This window comes from Sycon ciliatum, chromosome 10, assembly GCF_964019385.1.
Source record: "Sycon ciliatum chromosome 10, ocSycCili1.1, whole genome shotgun sequence".
Taxonomy (NCBI): domain Eukaryota; kingdom Metazoa; phylum Porifera; class Calcarea; order Leucosolenida; family Sycettidae; genus Sycon; species Sycon ciliatum.
The window spans coordinates 26715875-26741925 of NC_088652.1; the positions used below are offsets into that span (position 1 = coordinate 26715875).

At 42.6% G+C, this 26051-nt stretch overlaps 1 protein-coding gene across 1 annotated transcript; it reads right to left on the reverse strand.

Annotated features, from left to right (window-relative positions):
• Positions 1 to 20918: 20918 nt before the first annotated feature.
• LOC135826777 (zinc finger protein 271-like) lies at positions 20919 to 22400 on the reverse strand. Its single transcript, XM_065339382.1, has one exon. The coding sequence runs from the start codon at positions 22398 to 22400 to the stop codon at positions 20919 to 20921; it is 1482 nt and encodes a 493-aa protein (XP_065195454.1).
• Between the last annotated feature and the right edge of the window lie 3651 nt (positions 22401 to 26051).

Consider the following 26051-nt stretch of genomic DNA (forward strand, 5'->3'; position numbering starts at 1 on the left):
ATCCGTAGAAGAATTCAGAGGTCGCTTGATTGCCGCTTTCAGCATTTGGGTGGTTATGTGCTCCATAAGATGAGCCGTAGGATGCTGCTATATTTGGCGGTGGAGGACACGCAGTAGACCTTCTGCTGGTCCATATGACTAGTGGTGGCAGTGATGAGAGTACATCAGAGTCCACGCTACTCGCCGAATTCCATTCACAATTATCCATGATTCACGTACAACACAAAGTCTCAAAACTGTAATTTTCCTTCCAAGCACAACACGTGTCCGACGTCAGTGCCAATAATTCAAATAGCAAGAACTCGCCCTAGGATGTAGGTTTTATAATCAGTAGCATTTGTGTTTCCCGAGGAACATTCTGCTAATTCGTCACGTCAAACATCTATTTATGAACTCTATAATCAACTGACACATGGCAATCTTATCATATCCTGAGCATACTCATAAGCACCTACACGCATACAGGTTTACATACACAGGCTGACACACACACACACACACACTCACACACACACACACACACACACACACACACACACACACACACACACACACACACACACACACACACACACACACACACACACACACACATACACGTTATCCTTGTTATGTTCTCTTCACCTTAGAGCTTGTGTTGGTATCACGAAAGCTGAGACTTACACTTCATGCTGACTCTTCAACTCCTGACGTGGGATGGTGTCAATGTGAGACACCTTGGCGTTAGATATTGAATGGGACATCGTTGTATCGAAGCGTTTTCACCTCATGTGAATATAATGATAATAATAATAATAATAATTATGTAGGGTCTTTGAAGAGCCTGGTATAATGTGACAAGATTCACAAGGACTAGAACGAGACTATACAATGTTAAAATTAATAATGGGATCAAAGTTACATAGAGTAACAAAGGAACTAAAATATTTGCATCACGTGTGAAATCCCAAACAGCCCAGCGTATCGCAATTAATTAATTGTTTTTTTTGCATAGTTAATTTGTAAACACACTCCTACTGTGTAAGAAGTGCAATGAATAACAAGGAACGAAACTGTAGATATCAACTGGAATACAATGATTATGATAATGTTATTGATGTTACATGTGTTGACGTCAGCATGTAAGCAGTGAAATTTGCATGGAGACCTAAATAAAACATCTGGAAAAACCTTTGGCTGTTAGTATTTGCATGGTCTTCAAATTCTGTTTTCGCTTTGATGGATTTGTCACCAGCGCTGTTACCTGATGAGTTTCTCTAAGAGGATGGATTCTTTCTTGGACTATTAGGTTGGAGTGCTTGGCCAAAGATTTCGAACATTCCGCACACTGAAAAGGCATATCTCCAATATAGGCATATCTCTAGTATGGATGCGTTCTTGTTCTGTCCCGGCTTCAGTGACACTTCAGTGCACGGAAAGGTGTGGAGGAGTAGGCACTATGACTCTGTGTAGACGATCCAGTCACTGAAGTAGGATCTGCGCGTTGTGCAGCCCTAGATCTGTGAGCAATGGTCTTGGAAAAGCCGGGTCAGGAATGTGTCGCACCGATTAAATTTTTAGGACTGTTGAAGAGATTCTCTTTTACCTTACATTGCAGTTAGAGTAACGAAAATTATTCCTATCGCACAGCTATGAGTCCAAATATAGTCAATAATAGTGTCCTCGCAGGGAATGAAATGCACCCAATCATACAGAAAGGAAGGTCAGCTCCTCGTGGAAAACATATCATATCCTGTATTTCTTGTGTCGTAATAGCTCAAACTTATTCCAAATATAGCAATGGAAAAATTCTAGTTTCTTGCCACAAGATTGTTATATGCCTCGGTCTTTCACAAGGCTTTTATTTCCTATATTGACCTCGTGCTCAGTCATTATTAGATTTATCACGACAAACAGTCCGTATTTCAAATTCCAGAGCGATAACCTCATGAATCCCGGTTTTATGACTGCACAACCGCTGCACCACCACCTACTCATGCAACGACAATGCTGCACTAGGCACCGTTCAACTGCGAAACCCCTAAGCAGTCAAATATAAGCAGTCAATATAGCCCTAAGGAGTGAAATATGCAGGAATATTTGACTGCTTAGGTATAGCGAAAATCAATGGGAGTCAATACTAAGAGAGTGAGAATGCCCATTATAGGTAACCATAATTTGGAAACTAATGATCATGAAACTCATTCTAGAGCGAGAAACCCTGAGTTGCGACAACCTGGCTTTGTCCCGCTATGATAAGCATCACAAATACCATCTTCTCTATTGCATTTGGCATTTGGCACATCCAGCTCCGGCGGTGCATCCTAACTGTGACTCTAGTGGTCAACCTATCAACCTCACTCTGATGCAGTGGAGTAAGATATGTTTAACGTTCTCAGCTATCAAGAGGGAGCATCGCTGGCCATATGAATGGGTCACTAGTTTGAGTTCTGGTGGTGACAGTCAAATTTCCCGTTTACACATTTTCAGCAAACAAATGGACAGTGAGATAGTATTCGAATAGTTTTGATAAGAAGTAGATCGTTACTATACAGGATGACACATGGGACCAAGAGTTCATACATGAATAAGATTTTAGCATCATGTGCGAACATGAAAACAGTAGTGGACCTCTTCCAGCGAAATCCAGCGAAAAGATCCGTACCAGGCATGCGTGCTCCATCAGTAGGTTTCGGTTATATAGCATGACTAATTAATAATTTTATTCAACAAAAAAGTACTATAACGTTATGCACAATTGAGTGTTAAGGTAAATATGGAAACACGTTCCTTTTCTGTAAGAAGTGCAATGGAAAACAAGAAATGAAATAGTGGATATCACTCGGAGTATAATGGCAATGATAATGGTTTGGACGGAACATAATGTTGAAGTTAGCATGTAAGTAGAGACCTTTGCATGGATAACGGATCGGGCTTTAAGCGACATTGATTTTATTCTACTTGCGGTTCGAAACGGGCCTATGAGTAGCACTTTCAACAATCTTGAAAACAATCTTTCTGTTTTACAGTGTATGTATTTGCATGGTCTTCCATGTTGTTTTTCACATTGAAAGACTTGTCACGATAGCTGACACTTGATCAGGTTCTCTCAGAAGTGTGGGTTCGTTGATGATTTGTGAGAGTTGACATTGCTCGGAAGTCTTTGCCACATACTTTACACTTGTATGGTTTCTCACCAGTATGGATACGTTGATGCACTGTGAGGTTTGATTTCGTCGTGAATGACTTGTCACACAAGTTACACTTGTGTGGTCTCTGTCCAGTATGGATGCGTCGATGCACGGTGAGCTTTGATTTCGTAGTGAATGACTTCTCGCACGATTTACACTTATATGGTCTCTCTCCAGTATGGCTACGTACATGAACTCTAAGTTGGGTATTACGGGGAAACATTTCATCACAGTAACCACACCTGAACGGCTTCTCCCCGGTATGTATACGTTCATGAACATTTCGATCGGATTTGTCACAGAACGGCTTGGCGCAGTATTTACACCGAAACGGGTTCTCTCCAGAGTGAACTCGTCCATGACGGGTAAGATCACATCGCCTATTGAACGTTTTATCACACAAGTTACAATCGAGCGATTTCTCTTCAGGATGTGGACATTCATGAGATGTGACGCAAGACTGAGTAGATAAGAATTTATCGCAATGCTTACGTTTATCCGTTTTTTCTCCAGGATGTGAATGTCCACGATCTAGTGGATCATGCTGGCGATCAGGTGACTTCCCGGTTTCCTCGCAGAGTGACGTTTCTGGTTGACGATGGTTAGTTTGAAGTTGACAAACTGCCTCAGAAAACGGCTCAGAGGTGTGATGATTGTTGATCCTTTCACGATTGTGATTCTTGGGATCCTCAGGTAAGCTAGTCACTTGGGAAGACACTGGCACATATCCGGTAATATGTACACTGTGGCCTCCGTTAACGTTAACATTGCCTGCATTGCTTGAGAAATTGCTATACTCCGTGTTTAACGTTACGTTCCCACTGCCTGTGTAGTGATCGGAAACGGGAACGGAATAGTTTACAGTTGCTTTACTGTTGTCTCGCGTACAGTGATCGTCGTCCATTGCCAATGTCATGGGATCCAAACATGGGTTTAAGACAGCTGTGGTTGGAGCCTCACTGGGCTTTGTATCTTTCGCCCTCTGGATTTCTGGTCGGGGGTCTTTGACGTTGTCAGCAACGCTGTTCAGCCGAGAATCATGAAGTACACCGAAGGAAGACGTTTGTGTGTTCCAAGATCTGAATGAGGAACCCTCGATAGAACTATCGGATACCTCTGCGGTCGCTATTTGTTCACCACTATCGTGGTTTGCGGGGTATAGAGCTGTGTAAAGTGCATTGTAAGGTAATGTAGCTGGCGGTGGAACTGCCCTTCTGCTTGTCCATATCACTAATGGTGGCGATCGTGTTTGTGCATCATAGTCGACACACCCCTCCGAAGTGCAGTCCCTATCGTCCATGATTCACTTACTTGACCAATTTTCACCACCTTTTCAAATTAATTCTTCTTCCAAATTCGGCAAGGTATTCGAATTCAATATCAACAAATCAAATAGAAAGGCAACTCTCCCTTGTCGTAACCAATATATTTGTAATTAGTAGCAGCTGGTGTCCCCTTAGTAAGTAGATGTACGGTGTGCCAAGTCGACACGTCAACATAGTTCACATCTATTTCTAGCACTGTCCCTTTACCTCACACAATGTGTATAATTCTTTTCATGTAACGCGCGCAGACACACACACACTTACACACACATATAGAATTCCCCACCATGAACTATCTCTCAAATTTCGTCTTGACCTTCACACATCATTTGGAATCGAAAAATGTGAAATATGCATTGCACGCACCAGACTTGAGAAAGTGCAACAGAGAGTCTTTGTTGCTACAAATATATACGAATTGAGTCACAGTTTTATGGAGGTTCTTTAGCCTCGAAGGAGATATTATAGGAAGGGTTTACGAGATGTGACAATGTCATGATCTTCAACATTAACCTCAGCTTTCGGCACTGATATGCATTGAATATCATTGTTCTTTTATCAAGTTACAGTTGTTCACGCAATGAAAAGACAAAAGAGTGTGTTGCGTGCGCACTAAAAACATGAAAATCAAAACTACAGCTTATGTATTTCCTTTCTATAGTTGGTGAAGCACATTGTGGTGAAGACAGAAGTAACGAAGATACCAACAGGGGATAACTGTTAGCAACTTCGGCGATTACTTCATATGGAAAGTTTTTGTTCCTCACACCGGGGCTTGCTCAAAACGCCTACTGACTTGAATTTAATCGACTCATGATTGCCACCAAGAGCACACAAGAAGTCAACCGAAACTTCGAATCAAGCTAGCCTGCAAAATATCACCACTCTTTAGCCAGGTATCAAGTCAGTCGGCGGAAAGCGCGAGCTCTGTTGTGGGGAGGAACCAATTTTCCTCCGAAGATTTCAACCCAATGAATATATTGATTTGTCCACTATGTACAAATACCACTAGTAAAATATGTCTGGCATGCATGCTGCTTGAACGGATCTAGATGTAAACACCTTCCACCACCCTTTCCGGTCGGAACAATCTGACCGGGGAGAAATTATGCCAACCCAAATATCAGATATAGAGATATGAAAAAAATTACGAAACAGAAAGCAACTGTTCAGCAAGAGGGTTACAACTACTGATCAATAATTACATTTTCATTTCAAGGACAACGACAAAACGTAGTGGTAAGAAAAAGAGAGAAAATGTCCTTGCGTTGTTGGAAGCTTTTTTACATATGTTAGTTAGGACCTGAGCTTTGTGTTCAGAAGGAGAATGTGTTGTCTTTGCAGTTGTTTGGCACTGTCCGTCATGAAGGTGCGAAATACATCCCATAATCTCTTGATATTTTCTCTCTTTTTCATGTCACTACGTTTTTGTCACTGATTGGATTATGCATGCTGTTTTCTTGACTATTGACTACATCTGTTTTGTTTCCTTGTCATTTCTACAAATTATTGGAGTGATGTATCTCGGAAATTCTTTTCTTTATAGCTGTAGTCTCTTAGCATATTTTCATCATTCCCTGTAGTATTTTGAGAAGAAGGGAACGAAAACGTTCAATACCTTTTGACACATGTCCTAATTCGCAGGTGCATCCGTAGTCAATACATTTTCTGTAGTATTATTAGTGAACAAGCGTTTCGGAGACAGGAGTTTTAATATAGCTACAAAGACAGCTAATTGCACCGTAAGCATTTCATATTATGTCGACATGTATGTGTAAAACGTTGTACGATTATCACCTTTTTGTTTCCCTCTTTTTCCCTTTCTTTGACTTTTATCTGTCCATATAAGATTAGTTTCAAGTAGTCACCATTCCATTGTTACGTAGATTCACTGATTATTGTAACAAGAAAACAGTTCTGAACGAACCCTCACTTTCCCTTTCGTTGTGTGCCTTGCGATAATCGTACAACATTTTACACATACATGTCGACATAATGAAAAGCTTACTGTGCAATTAGTTGTCTTTGTACCGATGTTATTATTAGTATTATTATTAGTTTTCAAGGTTTCGTTCTTGGTGCGTATATCAGTTACCAGGCCATGTGAAAAATTGTAAAGGCCTCCAAAGCGGTGGGATGTAGGCGTCTTTCTCTTCTGCAGTGATGGAGGGCCACTGGATGGAAAGGGCGCACTCTGCATTCACATTATAAAATAGTATAGTCTGAGGAAGTGAGCTAAATCATAAAGTTCAACTGTTACGTTTGCTTACTACGAAATGGATGTGCATTTGTCTCATTACTCAACCTGAGCGCAAACAAGTTCTTTTGGGGTAATGATCAGTTACATTGTATGCTGAACATAGTCACGAGAAAACGTTCTGGAATTGTTTCATTTTCATTGTTTCGTACATGGTTATGAGTGCACAATTAGTTTTGTGCATTGCTATTTTAAATTATACATTTTATTTGTAATAAGTGAACAAAGCCAATACTACACGAAGCAACTATTATTTCCGAAAGAAGCTTAAAATGCTGATCTGAAGACAACGGTGGATGCTGAGTCCATTACTTAACTGAAACCTTTGATTCCTGATCGGTCCGAAGTCGCTACTTACAGGATATGTGTTTGTTGGAGATGTCGGCGTTGTGAATAGCTACAGGATCTCAGCGTCTGTTTAGCGCACCTCCACGAGCGACTCTGACTTAAACTGCTGTCTGGGGCCTAACGACGTGTGTGCTTGTGGGGCTGTAAATGGTGCGTCCCTGTAAGTTTGTATCCCTGGTGATGTTTGTGACTGGAGAGTACTATAATTATAGTGCTGCTCTTCAGGGACAATATTCCTCAGCCCAATCAAGCTAAATGGATGAGGGGTAGATTCCGTGAAATACTATGTGTTGAACAGGGGTGATGCTTTCGGGTTTGCCGAGTGGAAAGAGCGACGTGCTCCTCCTGTGCTTCGGATGGCAGTGACGGGTCAGTAAAATGTCAAGTTCTGCAACAAACCTCTCACTAATACCGCGGAAGATGCTACTTCTTCCAGGATACCTTTGACTCCTAGTTTGAGCTACATTTGACTGACACAGTATGATAGTTTCACATCATGAGCTCACGCGCGGAAACACACACATACACACTCACACCCCAACACAAACGCAAACACATATGCACAATCTATCTATTTCCATATTTCTCTTCACCTTAGCGCGAGACATGGGATCACCCAAGCTTCATGCTGACTCTGCAACACCTGACAAGAGGTGATGCAATCAAAGACACTTTGCTGTTCGAATATTACAACAAAGTGTCTGCTATGAATAGATGCATGGTTTATTATCTTCTCCTGTGATAAGTGATAATATAGGTAAACAGTTTCCTCTGAGACAAAAATGCGATAATACTCATAAAAAGGACACACTTCATGCTCATTACAAACATCTTGAAAGTTTTTGTCTTCACAAGTATACTTTCAAGACTTCTCGTCAGGCGAAATACTTAGGCTGTTAGGTAGGCCGTCAAAACCTCGTTAGTTACATGTATGTCCAGTGGTTGTCTCTTGTTGTCGCACTACATGTCACGCTTATTGAGTTTTCTCGCACTTGCATCTTTGTGTCATTATTGCAATTTTCGCTGTTTACTTTAGCTATTTTCTTTTTTGCGCTGGTTTACCACCTTCGTACTGTATTTAATCCACTGTTCCTGTTCCTTTCCCTTGCCTGTATTTCATCTGACGAGAAGGCTTGATGGTATACCTGTGAGGACAAAAACTTTCAAGATGTTGGTAATGAGCCTGAAGTGTGTCCTTTTTATGAGTATTATGATAATATAGGCAGTGCTGATTATATGTTACATGATCTATTACACTGTGCCCAGTTCTAAGCATTGGCGTGGTCCTCTTGCTACCTCGACACGTTATAACTGTTGACAATTTCGGTGGAGCTAAATTTTAAGAAAGAATCTGATATAAGCGGAATGCATATCCTGATGTGTTAGAAATACCACATAATATCATGGTACAGGTGAAATACCACCACAGAAGGAAACGCAAAAAGGTAACAAGACTACGTAACCAAAGTTGAGAAGCCACTGAACGAAGGGTCAACCTTCGTCGTCGTGTACTTGTATCATGAATATCCTGAGTGCCGAACGATGTAAAAACACCACATTTAAACCCTAAACGTCATGTACGTTCCTTGCATCCCACAAGATTTGGTGGATTCACAGGAAGTGAGAGTTTCTAAGTCTGAGGCAAATGTTGAGCAGTCGCTGCTTGGATGACTTGTAGTGGTAGAGTGATTAGTGGTAGAGTATGGATGAGCATGATTGATTGTATCAGGTTGGATTTTAAATGTTTTGACGGGGACTTGAACGGGTCTATACAAATGGGACCAGAGGTAGACATCTACATACAGGAATTAACTATCTCACATATTTAGCATCATGTGCCTACTTCAAAACAGCACAGCGTGCTTTCTCAGGAAAATATCTATACCCGGCATGCGTGCAGATGAGTAAAGATGCGCGAAAAAGTACAGATTTTATAAAACATGAGCCACATGTTAAGCGCAACAGAGTATCTTATTAGTAATAGCAGATATTGAAATACATGTACGAAGTGCATTGATTAATATGGCTAGATACTGTACAATATATCAACTCTAAAACAATGATAATGAAAATGATTGTGATGCTACAAATATGGAAGTCAGCATGTAAGCAGTGGCCTTTGCGTGGTGTTCAGATTTGGCTACTTGCATTTCAAAAAGGGCCTACAAGTACATGTATAATGAACATTTTCCATAATTTGGTAAAGAAGCCTTTTGTTTATGTTAACATTTTGATAGTCTTACAAGTGTTTTTTTTACCATTGACAGACTTTTATTGTTCCTCTCAGAGGTGGATTCCTGCATGTACTGTTAGGTAAGATTTCCGAGAGAAAGACTTTTCACATATTTTACACTTGAACGGTTTCTCTCCAGTATGGATGCGTTGATGACCTGCGAGATTTGATACAGTTCTGAACGCATCATCACAAACGTTACATTTGAAAGGTTTCTCTCCTGTATGGACGCGTTGATGATTTGTGAGATGTGAAGGTTGTCTGAAGGCCTTGTCACATTCTTTGCACTTGTATGGTCTCTCCCCAGTATGGATGCGTAAATGAATTCTAAGTTGGGAACTGTGTTGAAAACCTTGATCACAGTGATCACAGGTAAACCGCTTCTCCCCGGTATGGTACCGTTCATGAGTAGTATGATTGGATTTATCACTGAATGATTTAGCGCAGAACTTGCACGTGAAGGGTTTGTCTCCTGAGTGAACTCGAACATGACGGAAAAGCTGAGATCGCCTATTGAAGACTTTATCGCACTCTTTAGACTTAAAAAAAATTTTTTTTTCTCGGAGCGCATGTTTATGATATGTTAGACAGTAGTGAGTTGGAAATGTTTTATCGCAAAACTTACATTTATACGGCTTTTCTACTGGATGTGAAAGTGCGCGATCAAGCATATCATGCTGGCGATCAAGCGAAGGCCCGATTTCCTTTGCAAAGAGAAGTTTCGGGTTGAAGATGGTCAGCTTGAAGTTGAATATCTTCCTCAGAACTCGAACCGGAAATATGCTGAATGTTGTGCGTTCGACAATTGTGACTTTGGGATCCTCAGATAAACTAGATACCCTAAGATCCATTGGAATATGTCCGATATTGTGATCATCAACATCGGTATATTTGCTTGAGTAATCGCCATCCTCGGAGTCATACCCAACGTGCCCGTGGCCTGTGTAGTGATCTGGAACGGAGACGGGATAGTTAACAGCTTGGCGACTGTTGTTGTGCGATCTTTGGTCAATGTCCATTGATGATGTCATGAGATGCAGGCTTGGGTTTTCGTCAGCTGCCGTTGAAGGTTCATTGGCGCGTGTATCTTTGTTCCTCTGGAACTCTTGACGAGGGATTCTGAATTTTTCTGCTGCAATGTCCAGCCAAGAAAGATCTTGAAGAACACAGGAGGTAGATATTGGTGTGTTCCAAGAGGTGAATGAGGAATGCTGAAGTCCATAATTCGCTAAAGAGCCTTCTGAGGTCGTCTCTGGATTGCCGCTTTCAGCGTTGGCGTGGTGATGAGCTCCATAACATGTGCCATAATATGGTATATTTGGCGGTGGAGGACACGCAGTTGACCTTCTGCTGGTCAATATCACTAATGGTGGCAGTGGTGAGAGTGCATCAGAGTCGACACTCCTCTCCGAAGTCCTGCAACAATCATCCATGATTCACTGAGTAATTCTTCCAAGCCCAGTTCTCCTGCCATACAGGGCAAAGTATCCGATTTCAATACCAATAATCCAAAGAGCAGGAACAACTCGTGTTAGAAGGTAAGTATTGTAATCAGTAGCAGCTGTGTTTACCGAATAAGTACATGAACACTCTGATAATTTGTCACGATTTTAGGTTTATGTCTATTTCTAGGCCCTTACATTTAATAATAGCAATAAAGAGAACAAATTCTGCTGTCATCGCCACACTACAACGAAGTCATGAAAGTTTACCAGAATTAATTTTATTGTCACATTCATCAGTGGAAAGTCGTGACTGAAGAGTACCCATGCTGAACAATGAAAATATACATTCAATGATTCGTTGTAGTGTGGCGATGACTGCAGAATTTGTTCTCTTTATTCCTTACATTTAACTGACACATTTTGATCGTTCGACATCAAGAGCTCTCGCGCGGAAACAAACACATACATACTCACACCCCCCCCCCCCACACACACACAAACACACTTTTAAAACAGTCTCTCTATTTCCATATTTCTCTTCACCTTAGCGCGAGACATGGGATCACTCAAGCTTCATCCTGACTCTGCAACACCTGACAAGAGGTTATGCAATCAAAGACACTTTGCTGTTAGAATGTTACAACAGAGTGCCTACTAAGAGTAGGTGTATTGTTTTTATCGGCTCTTGTGATAAATGATAAAAGAGGTAGCGCCGGGACTGGCCGTGCTCAGGACTACTACAGGACACGACTGAGACTCCATCCGCAAGGCAATCACGAAGACGTTGGCCTACGAGTAACCATCAGTACCAACCAGAGGACAGTGGAGCCAGCGGCCGCTACTACCCATACCGCAAACCGAATGACGCACCCAGCTACATACACACCAAGTCGAATCACCCGCCCACTATAATCCGGAATCTACCTGCAATGATTAATAGGCGGGTGTCCGACATCTCCTGCGACGAGGAGGCATTCACCAACGCGGAACAAGCATACAGGGCTGTGCTATGATAGCGCAGTATCTGCCAGCGGATTTCCCTGCCGCGTCGCCACTACACAAGATCTTAGACAGAAAGACATTGAAGTTGAGCTACTCCTGCATGCCCAACATGTCCTACCTGATGAAGGGACATAACCAAAAGGTACTAACGCCTGGTGAAGAGAGATCTGCGGCAGGGTGCAACTGCCGAGCCAAGCCATCATGCCCTTTGTGCGCGGATGCTTGGAGGGGGAAGCGGTGTACCAGGCTTCCGTCACAACCCCAAGTACCGGCGAGGAAAGGCAATACATCGGCCTGGGCGAGACGCACTTCAAGGTGAGCTATGGCAACCACCTAACCAGCATGCGGCATGAAAAGTACCGTACCAAGACCAAGCTATCCAAGCACACATGGGCGCTGGTTGACCAAGGTGAGGAATACAGAATCAAACGGGCAGTCATTGATCGGGCCAAGTCCTACAGCAACATATCCAAAAGGTGCTGCTTGTGTTTAGCAGAAAGGTTGCGCATCATCACCTTCAAGACGCCTCACACTCTGCTCAAAAAGAGATCAGAGCTGGTATCAAAGTGCAGACACCAAAACAAGTTCTACCTCTCCACCTACTCTGCCGTGGCATAGCCACCGCGTGCTACCATTATCACCGCAAAATCCTCTGAATACCCGCGGCTGTTGAATGTGTACACCACAGTGGGCTTCCTCCGCCACACATCACACCCCTGCCCAGTGCCCCCATGGCTTACCCTTGCCCTGCCTGGTGGTTTCTCCGCCTCTGCACGCTCCATGCATAGTTCGCGCCTACTTCGCATGCCCATCCAGTGATATATTTCTTATCACTCGCTCTTCCCATGCATGCCCTGCATTGATAACTCACACATGCCCATGCGTATCTCCCACACTAAGAACAAGCTATCCCGCGACAATAGCATTAGTTGTCTGATGATTGCATTTGCAATTAGCTACGTGCATGACACGCAGCGTTACAACGTATGTATAATATAAAATTGGTGGAACCATTCTTTTTGACCTTTGAGGTAGTGCAGGGTATACGGTACATGATCTATTACACTCTGCCCAGTTCTAAGCATTGGTATGGTCCACTTGCTAACTCCACACGTTATATCTGTTGACAATTTCTGTAGAGCTAATTTTTAAGAAAGAATCTGATATATCCGGAACGAGGTGTTGGAAATGCCACATAAAATCATGATAGGAGTGCAATAAAACACTAGGCGAAACGCAAAAAGGCAACAAGATTACGTAACCAAAATTGACAAGCCACTGAACGAAGTGTCAACCTTCGTGGTCGTGCACTTGTATCATGAATATCCTGAGTTTCTCACGATGTAAAAACACCACATTTAAATCCTAAACGTCATGTACGTTCCTTGAACCCCACTAGATTTTGTGCATTCATAGGAAGCGAGAGTTGCTACATGTAAGTCTGAGGAAAATGTTGAGCAGTCGCTGCTTGGATGACTAGTAGTGGTAGAGTGATTAGTGGTAGAGTATGGCTGGGCATTATCGATTGTATCAGGTTGGAGTCCTGGTGGTGACAGTCACTTTCCCCTTTCCACATTTCCCTCGAGCAAATGAACATTGTGGTAATTTTTTTATTAGAAGATTTTAAACGTTTTGACGGGGACTTGAACGGGTCTATACAAATGGGACCAGAGGTAGACATCTTCATACAGGAATAAACTATCTCACATATTTAGCATCATGTGCCAACTCCAAAACAGCACAGCGTCTCTTCTGAGGAAAAGATCTATACCCAGCATGCGTGCAGAAGAGTAAAGATGCGCGAAAAAATACAGATTTTACAAAACACGAGCCACATGATCAGATCAACTGGTTTTTTTGTGAATGGTAGATATGGAAATACGTGTACGAAGTGCATAGAGTAATATGGCTAGAAACTGTACAATATATCATCTCTAAAACAATGATAATGATAATGTTTGTGATGTTTCAACTATGGAAGTCAGCATGTAAGCAGTGATTTTTGCATGGAGTTTAGATTGGACTACTTTCATTTCAAAACGCACTTATAATGAACATTTCCATAATCTGGGAAAGAAGCCTTTTGTTAAACGGTGTTAGTAGTTTGTATGGTCTTCCAGGTGTTGTTTTGTACCATTGAAAGACTTGTCACAGTCGCTGATAAGTTTCTCTCAGGGATGGATTCCTTCGTGTGCCGTTAGATTGGATTTCCGAGAGAAAGACTTTCCACATATTTTACACGAAAATGGCGTCGCGCCAGAATGGATGCGTTCATGACGTGTGAGATGTGATGTTTGTCTGAATGCCTTGTTACATATTTGACACTGGAATGGTTTCTCTCCAGTATGGATGCGTTGATGACCTGCAAGATGTGCAGCAGTCCTGAATGATTCGCCACAAGCGTTACATTTGAAGGGTTTCCATGCAGTATGGATGCGTTTATGATCTGAAAGATTCGATGCAGTCCTAAACGCTTTGTCACAAACGGTACACTTGAAGGGTTTCTCTCCAGTATGGATGCGTTGATGATTTGTGAGATTTGATCGTTGTGTGAATTCTTTGCCACATTCTTTACACTTGTATTGTCTGTGTCCAGTGTGGATGCGTAGATGAATTCTAAGTTGGGAACGGGAGTGAAATCCTCGATCACAGTGATCACAGGTAAATCGCTTCTCCCCGGTATGGTACCGTTCATGAGTAGTATGATTGGATTTATCTCTGAATGATTTAGCGCAGAACTTGCACGTGAAGGGTTTGTCTCCTGAGTGAACTCGAACATGACGGACAAAAAGAGATCGGCTATCGAAGATTTTATCGCACACTTTACACTTGAAAGGTTTCTCTTCTCGGTGCGTACGTTCATGACATGTTAGACTGGATTGAGTAGAAAAAGATATATCGCAAAACTTACATTTATGCGGCTTTTCTACGGGAGGTGAATGTCTGCGATCAAGCATATCATTCTGGCGATCAAGCGATGGCCCAGTTTCCTTGCAAAACGAAGTTTCGGGTTGAGGAAAGTCAGTTTGAAGTTGAAAATCTGCCTCAGAACTAGACTCGGAGATATGCCGATTGTTGTGCTGTAAGCTAGACATCCTAAGATCCACTGCAACATGTTCGATATTATGAACGTCCAGGTCGGCAGGTTTGCCCGTGTAATCGCCATCTTCCGACTCATCCACAACGTGTGCGTGGCCTGTGTAGTGATCTGAAACAGAAACGGGATGGTTAGCAGTTTGGTTACTGTTGTCTTGCGATCTGTTGTCAGTGTCCACTGCCGGTGTCATGGGATTATAGCACGGATTATCGTCAGTTGCTGTTGAATGATCATTAGCGCGTGTATTTTTGTTTCTGTGGAACTCTGGTCGAGGTGGCCTGAAGTTGCCAGCTGCAGTGTCCAGGCAAGGATGATCTTGGAGCACTCTGGAGATAGATGTTGGTGTGTTCCAAGAGGTGAATGAGGAATGCTGAAGTGCGTAATTCGCAAAGGAGCCTTCTGAGGTCGTCTCTGGGTTACCGCTATTGGGGTTTTCGTGGTGATGAGCTGTGTAAGTCGTACCGTAAAATGGTATATTTCGCTGTGGGGGATACCCAGTTGACCTTTTGCTGGTCCATATCACTAATGGTGGAAGTGGTGAGAGTGCATCAGAGTCGGCACTTCCATCCGAAGTCGAGTCACAATCATCCATGATCCACTTACTTCAAGAATTCTTCCAAACGCAATTCTCTTGCCATGTAGGGCAAAGTATCCGAATTCAATAGCAATAATCCATAGAGCAGAAACAACTTGTGCTAGGATATTAGTACTGTGAACAGTAGCAGCTGTGTTTTCCGAATAAGTACATGAACACTTTGATAATTTGGCACGCCTATTTCTAGCCACTTACTTTTACCTACGAGCTGCTCTATAATTATCACGAACACGACCAATGTCTTAACAATCAGCTCATGCGATAAATTTGCACGACGTTTACCGACGTTTACCGACGTTTACCGACGTTTACCGACGTTGACCGACGTTTACCGACGTTTACCGACGTTTACCGACATTATAGCGTAACTAGTAATTCCTTGGTCATTTTTCTTTTCTATAAATTTATCCTTGGTTCTTCATCCGAGTCCATCCTTACATTTAAGTGACACATTATGATCTTTTCACATCATGCGCTCAAGCCCGGAAACACACACATGCACACTAACACAAACAAACACCCCCCCCCCTCCCCACACACAAACACACACACACTATCTCTATTTCCATATTTTTTCACCTAAACGCTTGACATGGGATCAGCCATGCTTCGTGTGGAGTCTGCAACACGTGACAAGAGGTGGTGCAATCTGAGACACGTTGTTGTTAGAATCGAAGAACACAAAGTGTCTGCTATGAATAGATTCAAGGTTTACATGGTCTCCTGTGATATGGTATATGTAGTACCAGGCATATGTTACACAATCGATTAAAGCACGCCCTGTTCTAAGCATAGATGTGGTGCTCTTGCTAACTCGTCACGTTATAACTGTTGCCCATGTCGGTGGATCTAAGTGTTAAGAAAGATATAAGCGAAATGAATATCGTGAGTTCCGCACTATGTACAAACAGCACAATTAAAACAGGAAACGTCTTGTACGCTCCTTGCATCCCACCAGCTTGTGTGGATTCACAGCAGGCGTGAGTTTCTAAGTCCGTGGAAAATATTGAACGGTCACTGATCGGATGACCACTAGTGGTAGAGTGCTTAGCTGTAGGGCATCTCTGGCCATAAGCGATTGTCACAGGTCACAGGATTGAACCGCCGCCCCAACACCATTAAAGCCTGGTTAGCTCAAAACATATAACAACGGATTCACCTCTCCATTTGTCAGAAAAGCCAGTTAGGACACAGTATCTTCTTTGAAAGATTCCATCGACACCAAATTTGGGGTGCTAGCTGTGCTAGTACTCGTCCGAACTAGCTCACACGCTGCACTGCATGGCTCTATACCGTCTTCAAGACTGACGTCACGCGCTATGTTTTGCTGCATAATCACAAAACTATGGCACCCAACTCGTTTTGCTGAAAAGAAAAACAAATCTTGCTTGCCCTGTTGTGTTCTTCCAGACAACAGATCGTACTTCTGCAGTGTTTCCTTTCCCCCCATCCCTCCCTATCCAACGTATTCAGACCATCATGATAATAATGGTAGGAACTGATCGGATCCACTTTCGCAACTGGTGTTATGTATCCATTTCCTGCGGCTCTGCCTTGAGCTAAATTACATCCATTAGCATTGCAGCTTTACGATGAGCTAACAGCAGCTCTACTTTGAGCTAACAGCAGCTCTAATTTGAGCTAACAGCAGCTAGGCCTTGGCGGATAATGCCGGCAGAAAAATTGGCAGAATTCGGTACTTTTTCGGATAAGTTTCATGCATGTTTGGTATGTGGATAAAGAAATGGAGCAGAATTCGAGGAATTGCCCGCCATAAGGTTTGTATGGTTCTGCCAATTTCACTGCTTTTCGAGCAGAATCTGCCACCTTTTCGAGCATTATCCGCCAAGGCCTAACAGCAGCTCTACTTTGAGCTTACAGCAGCTCTACGTTTAGCTATTAGCATCTCTACTTTGAGCAAACACTCTCACAACTGGTGTTATCTAGCTATTTTCTGCGGCTCTGCCTTGAACTAAATTACATCCATTTAGCATTGCAGCTCTTTTGAGCTTCCAGCACCTCAACTCTGAGCTAACGGTAGCTCTACTATGAGCTACCAGCAGCTCTACTTTGAGCTACCAGCAGCTCTACTTTGAGCTTCCAGCAGCTCGACTTTGAGCTACCAGCAGCTCTACTTTGAGCTAACAGCACCTCTACTTTGAGTTTACAGCAGCTTTACTATGACCTAATCGCTGCTGTACTTTGAGCTTCAAACCAGTTGTTTCGAAACCAGCACTTCTCATTCCAAAGATGCCTCTTTGTTGACTTGTTTGTGTGAGGAACGGGTCTAACCAACTATAGCGCCGATTTCAGTGCCAACGACCACCTGTGACGAGAAAGACGTCACAGTATGCGCCTACAATGGAACAATAAACCGACATTCAAGGCGACAATCAAACACAAACGGACAAGCGCACGCACACATGCAAACACAACGAAAGTAGAGCAAGAAATGAACACATCTAAGAATTATCGGCTCGCATGTCAGATGAAAACTTCACCGCAACACACCTACGAAACTACCATATATTCCATCAATTATCACGATAATAATAATTATAGTAAAAAGCACGGTTTACGAAAACGATTGAATTCACTACGACTAGAAGATTACAGTGCTTAGCATAGGTCGCAATTCTACAGACGTCCAGCTCCATTCTGTAAATTCTCCTAACTCATTGACTGAATATTACCAGAAGGAAACTACTAGCACACCACCCAGCGTGTATGGTAGACAACGATAATGCAAGAAAAAAGTAGACGACAACAGGAAAGTACGAGGAAAAATTGTAAATTTCAGCAATATGTATTACGTTGAACGATACATGAAAAGCGCAAACAGAATCATAGTACATGTGTTTGAAGAAATTTCAGGATAAGACGGTGCACGCAGAGCAATAACTCTAACTGAACAGTTACCAAAAATGCCTATAAGAAAACGAGTTAGAGAGTTTGAAGCGTTTGAAGCATAAACAAGGAATAATGTTTTAAACGCTATTTAATAGGTTAAAAGCATTTCCCATAATCTTGAAACGATACTGCTGTTTTCTGTGTTTTGTATTTCCATGGTCTTCCATGTTTCTTTTCGCATAATTGTGGCGCGCAGCGCTGGAAGACTCTGTATCGTTGTTTGTTCCCGTTGTCCGGAGAAGCACATTTCCATCAAACAAGCCTTGGTACTCTGCTGTTCACCATCGTCAGAGGCGGCTTCGGGATCGCCTTTTCGCCAAGGCCAAACGTCTCGGATCTACAGATAGTTGGATAGCGTATAGACTCTCACGTAACTGTCTTACCTCCTTGCTCCGGAAGGCGAAACGCCATTATCACGAGAGGATGGCGAGAGACATGGCTCAGCATCATGGAACTCGTACATGGTGGCGCAAAGCAAAGATCCTTTGTAATGTGAATCGCCCGTCTCCGGTTATCCCTGACCTCTACCATGACAACCAAGCCTACCCAGCCACGAGTAATACGGAAAAGACGAATCTCCTAGCCAAATTGTTTGCGAGCTACAGCCAGGCGCCACTGCTAACACCTGACCTGCACTCAGCTGGTATTTTAACACCCACGTCCACTGTGAAGTTCTCCATACAACCATTCTCTGTGCAGTCCGTATTTGACACGCTATCCAGACTTCCCATTCAACGTAAAACCGCTGGACTGCTGAACAATCGCATCCTTCGTGAAACAGCTGAGGTCACGTCACAGTCTCTTTCCGCCCTTTTCAACCGCTGCTTGCTGTCCAGTACTCAGCCCAGGGAGTGGAAATCTGCCGTTGTTGTACCTGTGTTCAAGGGAAAAGGTAATCCTTCTCACCCAGTCAATTACCGTCCTATATCGCTGTTAAATGCAGTTGCCAAATTGTATGAGTCTATGATTAGCCGTCAGTTTTACTCGTTTGTTGAGAGCCATAAAATTATCAGTTCCAGCCAGTTTGGCTTTTGTCGAAAGAGGTCAACAGTTGACCAATTGGTACAGCTTACCTCAATTGTTTCGCGTGCATTTGACTCTAAGTCTTCTTGTGACCAGCTGTTCCTTGATTTTTCTAAGGCCTTTGACAGAGTTAGTCATCATTTAGCTATTCAATCTGTTTCAGGTTGGTGTTCTCTTTCTGCCTGTTCTTGGGTGAAGGACTTTATCAGTGATCGTAGTATTTGCGTTCGCATTATCCCTTTTTGCTGATGACTCTAATTTAATTCTTGTTTCTCCAGCAAACACCTCACTTCCTATCCATCATGCATTGCTCCAGACTGACATTGATAAGTGTTGTCAATGGTCATCAGCTACTGCCATGACGTTTAACACCAGTAAATGCGTCCACCTACCCTTTCAAAAATATGCATTAGCCCCCGGCCCGTCATCCCCCTTGACAATGAACGGTGTGCCTATTCAGAAAGGTCATAGCCACTGTCATCTCGGCGTGACTATCACTCCTTCACTAAATTTTTCTGACCATATAAAATCTATCACCCATAAGTTTCGCAGTCGTGTTTTTCTGTTGCGCCATATGGCCCATTTCCTTTCTGCTTCAACCGTGAATTTGCTCTACAAGTGTTACGTACGACCACTGTTAGAATACGCAGTCCCTGTCTGGTCATTCGCCGTATCCCATTCAGATTCGCTTACGTTAGACCGACTGCAAGCCGTTGCTGCTCGTTCATATCTGCTTTGTAAGACCCGGCACCCTCCTGAGTGGGAAACTCCGAAGCAGATTCTTAATCGTACTTGTGACTGGTCATCCCTGAAGTGGCGTCGTCAGATTCTGTCCTTGCTGTATTTTCATCATGTGTTTTACCAGTTTCCGTCTTTGCTAATTCGTTTCAAATTCAATGTATCCCTTAGTTGTCGTCACCCGTCCTCTATAGTTTTACCTCGTTCTGGCGCCCATTTCCTTAAATCCCCTCTCTTCAGTTTATCTGTGGAATGGAACAAACTTCCAGAACACATCCGCTGCGTTCAGTCCTCTGTCAATTTTCGCATTGCTCTAAAGGCTCATTACTCTCAGCATAGATATTCTCTGACTGGAATTCCGAACTTTTCCGTTTGAGAATTTTTTTTCCTTGAAATTAATCCTTGCTGGTTTTTTTCATCTAAATGTCCCGCTATTATCTGCAGAGGTGATTTCTTCCCTCGTCGATTTCTTTCCTGCTTTTATACCTCGATATTTAGGTACTTGTTTCCCTTCTTCCCATGCTTCATCTTCCACTCTCCTCTCCCCATTTCCCCATTTTTCTTGCGATATTTATGTGGGAGACTTCCGTGATAAGCATCCATTTGCTTTTGGAGAATCCTTTTAAATAAATACAATACAATACAATACATTGAAATCTCGTCACAATCGCTTGTACATGATCAGGTTCTCTCAGGGATGGATCCACTCATGACGTGTTAGGCTGGATTTATTAGTGAAAGACTTTCCACATTCCTTACACGAAAATGGTTACTCTCAAGTATGGATTCGTTGATGATATTTGAGAGTTGACATTTCCCGAAATGCCATGCCACATACTTTACACTTGTATGGTTTCTCTCCAGTATGGATGCGTTGATGCACGGTGAGAGTGAATTTCGTCTTGAATGACTTGTTACACAAGTTACACTTGTATGGTCTCTCTCCAGTATGGATGCGTCCATGCCGGGTGAGATCTGATTTCTTCGTGAATGACTTCTCGCATGATTTACACTTGTATGGTCTCTGTCCAGTATGGATGCGCTGATGCACCGTGAGATTTGCTTTCGCCGTGAATGACTTATCGCACGATTTACACTTATATGGTCTCTCTCCAGTATGGCTACGTTCATGAACTCTAAGATCGGTATTACGGCGAAACATTTGATCACAGTAACCACACCTGAACGGCTTCTCCCCAGTATGGATACGTTCATGAACATGTAGGCCGTATTTGTCACCGAATAGCTTTGCGCAGTACTTGCACGGAAACGCTTTGCCTACTGAGTGAAGTCGTGCATGTCGGGTAAGATTATGTCGCGTGGTGAACATTTTGTCACACTCTTTACACTTTAACGATTTCTCTTCTGGATGTGTACATTCATGAGAACTTAGGCAAGACGAAGTAGAAACATATTTATCGCAATGCTTACATCTATATTGCTTTTCTCCAAGATGTGAAAGTTCGCGATCAAGCCTATCGGGCTGGCGATCAAGGGACTTTCCGGCTTCTTCGCAGAGTGTATTTTCTGGTTGGAGAAGGTCAGATTGAAGTTGACAAACTTTCTCAGAAAAAGGTTCAGACGTGTGATGAGTGTTGTTTATTTCAAGATCGTGATGATCGGAATCCGCGGGTAGACTAGCCACTGGAGAAGATACTGGAAAATGTCCGATGTTTTGTACATGCCCTGCGTGAACGTTCATATCGGCAGATTTGCTGTAGTTCTTGCCATATTCAGTGTGAAACGCTACTTCCTCGTAGCCTGTGTACTGATCTGAAACGGGTTCGCGATAGCCGTTAACGGTTGGGGTACTGTTACCTTTCGAAATTTGATCCTTGTCCATTGCCGATGTCAAGGAATCCAAACATGGGTTTTCGACAGCTGTATTTGAAGCATCACTGGTCTTTGTATCCTTGTTCCTCTGGATTTCTGGTCGAGGGTCCCTGAAGTTATCTGTCACCATGTCCTTGGGTACATGATCTTGAGGAACACCGGCGCAAGATGTTCGTGATTTCCAAGGTTTGAATGAGGTATTCTGAAGACAAAAATGGGAAGAGGAGAATTCTGATGTGGCTACTTGATTACCACTATTGGGGTATACGTGGTGAAGAGCTGAGTACGGTGTACTATAAGATGGTGCAGTTGGCCGTGGAGGACACGCGGTTGACCTTCTGCTTGACCATATTACTAATGGCTGCAGTGGTGAGAGTGCATCAGAGTCGTCACTCTCCTCCGAAGTCCAGTCACAGTCGTTCATGATTTACCTACTTCCAACAATTCTCACAACCGTAATTCTTCTTCCTAGCACTGCAAGGTTTTCTAATCAAAACAACAAATAAAATGCTTGGAAGTAACAAGAAGTCAGTTCAAATAGGAAGACAACACTCCCTAGTTGTATTCAATAGTTTTGTAATTAGTAAACAGCTGGTGTTTCTCTTTAGTAATTGGAAGAACAATGCGCAAAGTCTGCACATCAACACAGCTCACATCTATTTCTGGCACTGAAGTTATACTTTACACAATATTATAATCTTGTGAAATCACGCCCATACCCATAATCACAAACAAAGGATAATAGAAAAGCTGACAGGATCGCTTTTCTAAAATACAAAAACCCAACCCACACCCATCTCTCTTATGTAGTCTTCACCTCCAATTCTGACTTGGAATCACACAATTTGAAACATATATTATGTCATGCCGATGAGGAAAGGGATAGGATGAGGCGATGGTGTGAGTCTAGGCCGACTACGGACAAGTATGTGGGGAGATGAGGCATGAAGATATGAGTTGTGAAGACATGAGGCATGAAGAGATGAGGTATGAACAGATGAGGTATGAAGAGATGAGGTGTGAAGAGATGAGGTATGAAGAGATGGGGTGTGAAGAGATGTGATACGATGAGATGTAGAGTTGTGAAAGTGTAGTTGGTGGCCTTTCACCCCTTACGTCAGAGAACAGCATTAGTGTCTAGACTAGACATCCCCATTTTCAGCCACTGGCTATGCAGCTCTGTTTTTGTTTGTGGTGTTGAATGGACGGAGCACAAAGGCAATAGAAAAAGTTAACGGTTTTTCTCCGCATCCGTTGGAACGCCACCACCCTTCAAGGATCAAAAGCAATAATTATTTTATTTGAAATCGGATGGTGAGCCAATATAGTTATGATGAAGAAAGGAAAAGGACAAAATGTTACGAGTTATGACACACTGTGCACCAATGTAACCAGATCTTATACAGGCAGCGAGTGCGACAAAATGGCACAAAACTGACAAGCAGTACTGACATTCGGCGACCTGACACCTAGCTCCAACACCTCTCCAAGGTGCAAACCAACAACCTATATAACTTGGAAGGCTCAGGTTCGGAAAGTTCTAAGAGGGGAAGGAAAGCGCAACGAAGAAGAGCACGAGCTACTTATCACGGCAACTAAGAATACCGAAAGTTACTGGATGATGACGAAACTAGTAAGACTATTGGACGGACCGGCTTCGCTACAACTCGACGACGCAAAGCAACAGCCCACCCAACTTGGGCGGCTCAAGTTTATGTAATAAACGCTGTCCTTCCCCTCGTGGAACTTTCCGAACCTGAGCTTTCCAAGTTGGAAGGGTGTTGGTTTGCACCTTGGAGAAGTATTGGAGCTAGGTGTCAGGACCCCGAATGTCTCAGTAAACAAGCCTCTTGTAGGAGCAAAGCAAATGTGCTTACATAATATTATGACACAAATGTCTCAGTACTCCTTGTCAGTTTTGTACCATTTTGTCGCACTCGCTGACTGTATAAGAGGGATCTGGTTACGTTGGTGGACAGTGTGTCATAACTCGTTACATTTTGTCCTTTTCCTTTCTTCATCATAATTATCTTATTATTAGAAATTGGGTTATTTGACATGGACTAGAACGGGACTGTACAATACCACATATGGGATCAAAGTTACATACAGAAACAAAGGAACTCACATATTTTGAATCATGTGTGAAATCCCAAGCCGCACAGTGTATCTTCTAGAAGATGAGCGACATAGAAAAAGAACTGTTTTTTCTATACAAAACATGAACCGCCAAGGGACGTTCCGCGCAATAAAAGTGTTTCTTCTTGTTAATTTGGAAATACATTCCTTTTGTGTAAGAACTGCAATGGAAAACATAAATTAAACTGTAGATATCAACTGCAATACAATGATAATGTTATTGATTTTACATGTGTTGACGTCAGCATGTAAGCAGTGAAATTTGCATGGAGACCTAAATTAAACATCTGGAAAAACAAACCTTTGGCTGTTAGTATTGGCATGGTCTTCAAATTCTGTTTTCGCTTTGATGGATTTGTCACCAGCGCTGTCACCTGATCAGTCTCTCTAAGGGATGGATTCTTTCTTGGACTATTATGTTGGAGTGCTTGGCCAAAGATTTCGAACATTCCGCACACTGAAAAGACAGATGTCCAGTATAGGCATATCTCCAGTATGGATGCGTTCTTGTTCTGTCCCGGCTTCAGTGACACTTCAGTGCACGGAAAGGTGTGGAGGAGTAGGCACTATGACTCGATGTAGACGATCCAGTCACTGAAGTAGGATCTGCGTGTTGTGCAGCCCTAGATCTGTGAGCACTGGTCTTGGAAATGCCATTCAGGAATGTGTCTCTCCGAATCAATTTTAAGGACTGTTGAAGAGATTCTCTTTTACCTTACATTGCAGTTAGAGTAACGAAAGTTATTCCTATCGCACAGCTATGAGTCCAAATATAGTCAATAACAGTGTCCTCGCAGGGAATGAAATGCACCCAATCATACAGAAGGGAAGGTCATCTCCCCGTGGAAAATATATCATATCCTTTAATTCTTGTGTCGTACGAGATCACATTTATTCCAAGTATAGCAATGGAAAAATCTAGTTCCTTGCCACATAGTTATTATATGCCTCGGTCTTTTACAGCTTTTATTTCCTATATTGACCTTGTACTCAGTCAATATTAGATTTATCACGACAAACAGTCCGTATTTCAAATTCCAGAACGATAACCTCATGAATCCCGGTTTTTTGACTGCACAACCGTTGCACCACCACCTACTTATGCAGTGACAATGCCACACTAGACACCGTTCAACTGCGCAACCCCTAAGCAGTCAAATAATTATTATAAGCAATCAATACAGCCCTAAGGAGTGAAATATGCAGGAATACTTGACTGCTTAGGTATAGCGAAAATCAATGGAAGTCGATACTAAGAGAGTGATAATGCCCATTATAGGTTACCATAATTTGGACACTAATGATCATGAAACTCATTCTAGAGCGAGAAACCCTGAGTTGCGACAACCTGGCTTTGTCCCGCTATGATAAGCATCACAAATACCATCTTCTCTATATTATTTGGCATTTGGCACATCCAGCACTGGCGGTGCATCCTAACTGTGACTCTAGTAGTCAACCTATCAACCTCACACTGGTCTGATGCAGTGAAGTAAGATATGTTTTACGTTCTAAGCTATCAAGAGGGAGCATCGCTGGCCATACCAATGGGTCCCTAGTTTGAGTTCTCGTGGTTACAGTCAAATTTCTCGTTTACACATTTTCAGCAAACAAATGGACAGTGAGATAGTATTCGAATATTTTTGATAAGATGTAGATCGTTACTATACAGGATGACACATGGAACCAAGAGTACATACATGAAAAGGATTTTAGCATCATGTGCGAACATGAAAACAGTAGAGCGCTTCTTCCAGCGAAAAGATCCGTACCAGGCATGCGTGCTCCAGCAGTGGGTTCCGGTTATTTAGCATGGCTTATTTATCCTAAAAATCATACAGTAACGTTTAGCGCAATTGAGTGGCAAGGTAAGAATGGCAACACGTTCCTTTTTTGTAAGAAGTGCAAAGGAAAACAATAAATAAAATAGTGGATA

Bases quoted from the DNA above. Each gene is read 5' to 3' on its own strand.
- LOC135826777 (XM_065339382.1), bottom strand. From the start codon at position 22,400: ATGAACGACTGTGACTGGACTTCGGAGGAGAGTGACGACTCTGATGCA.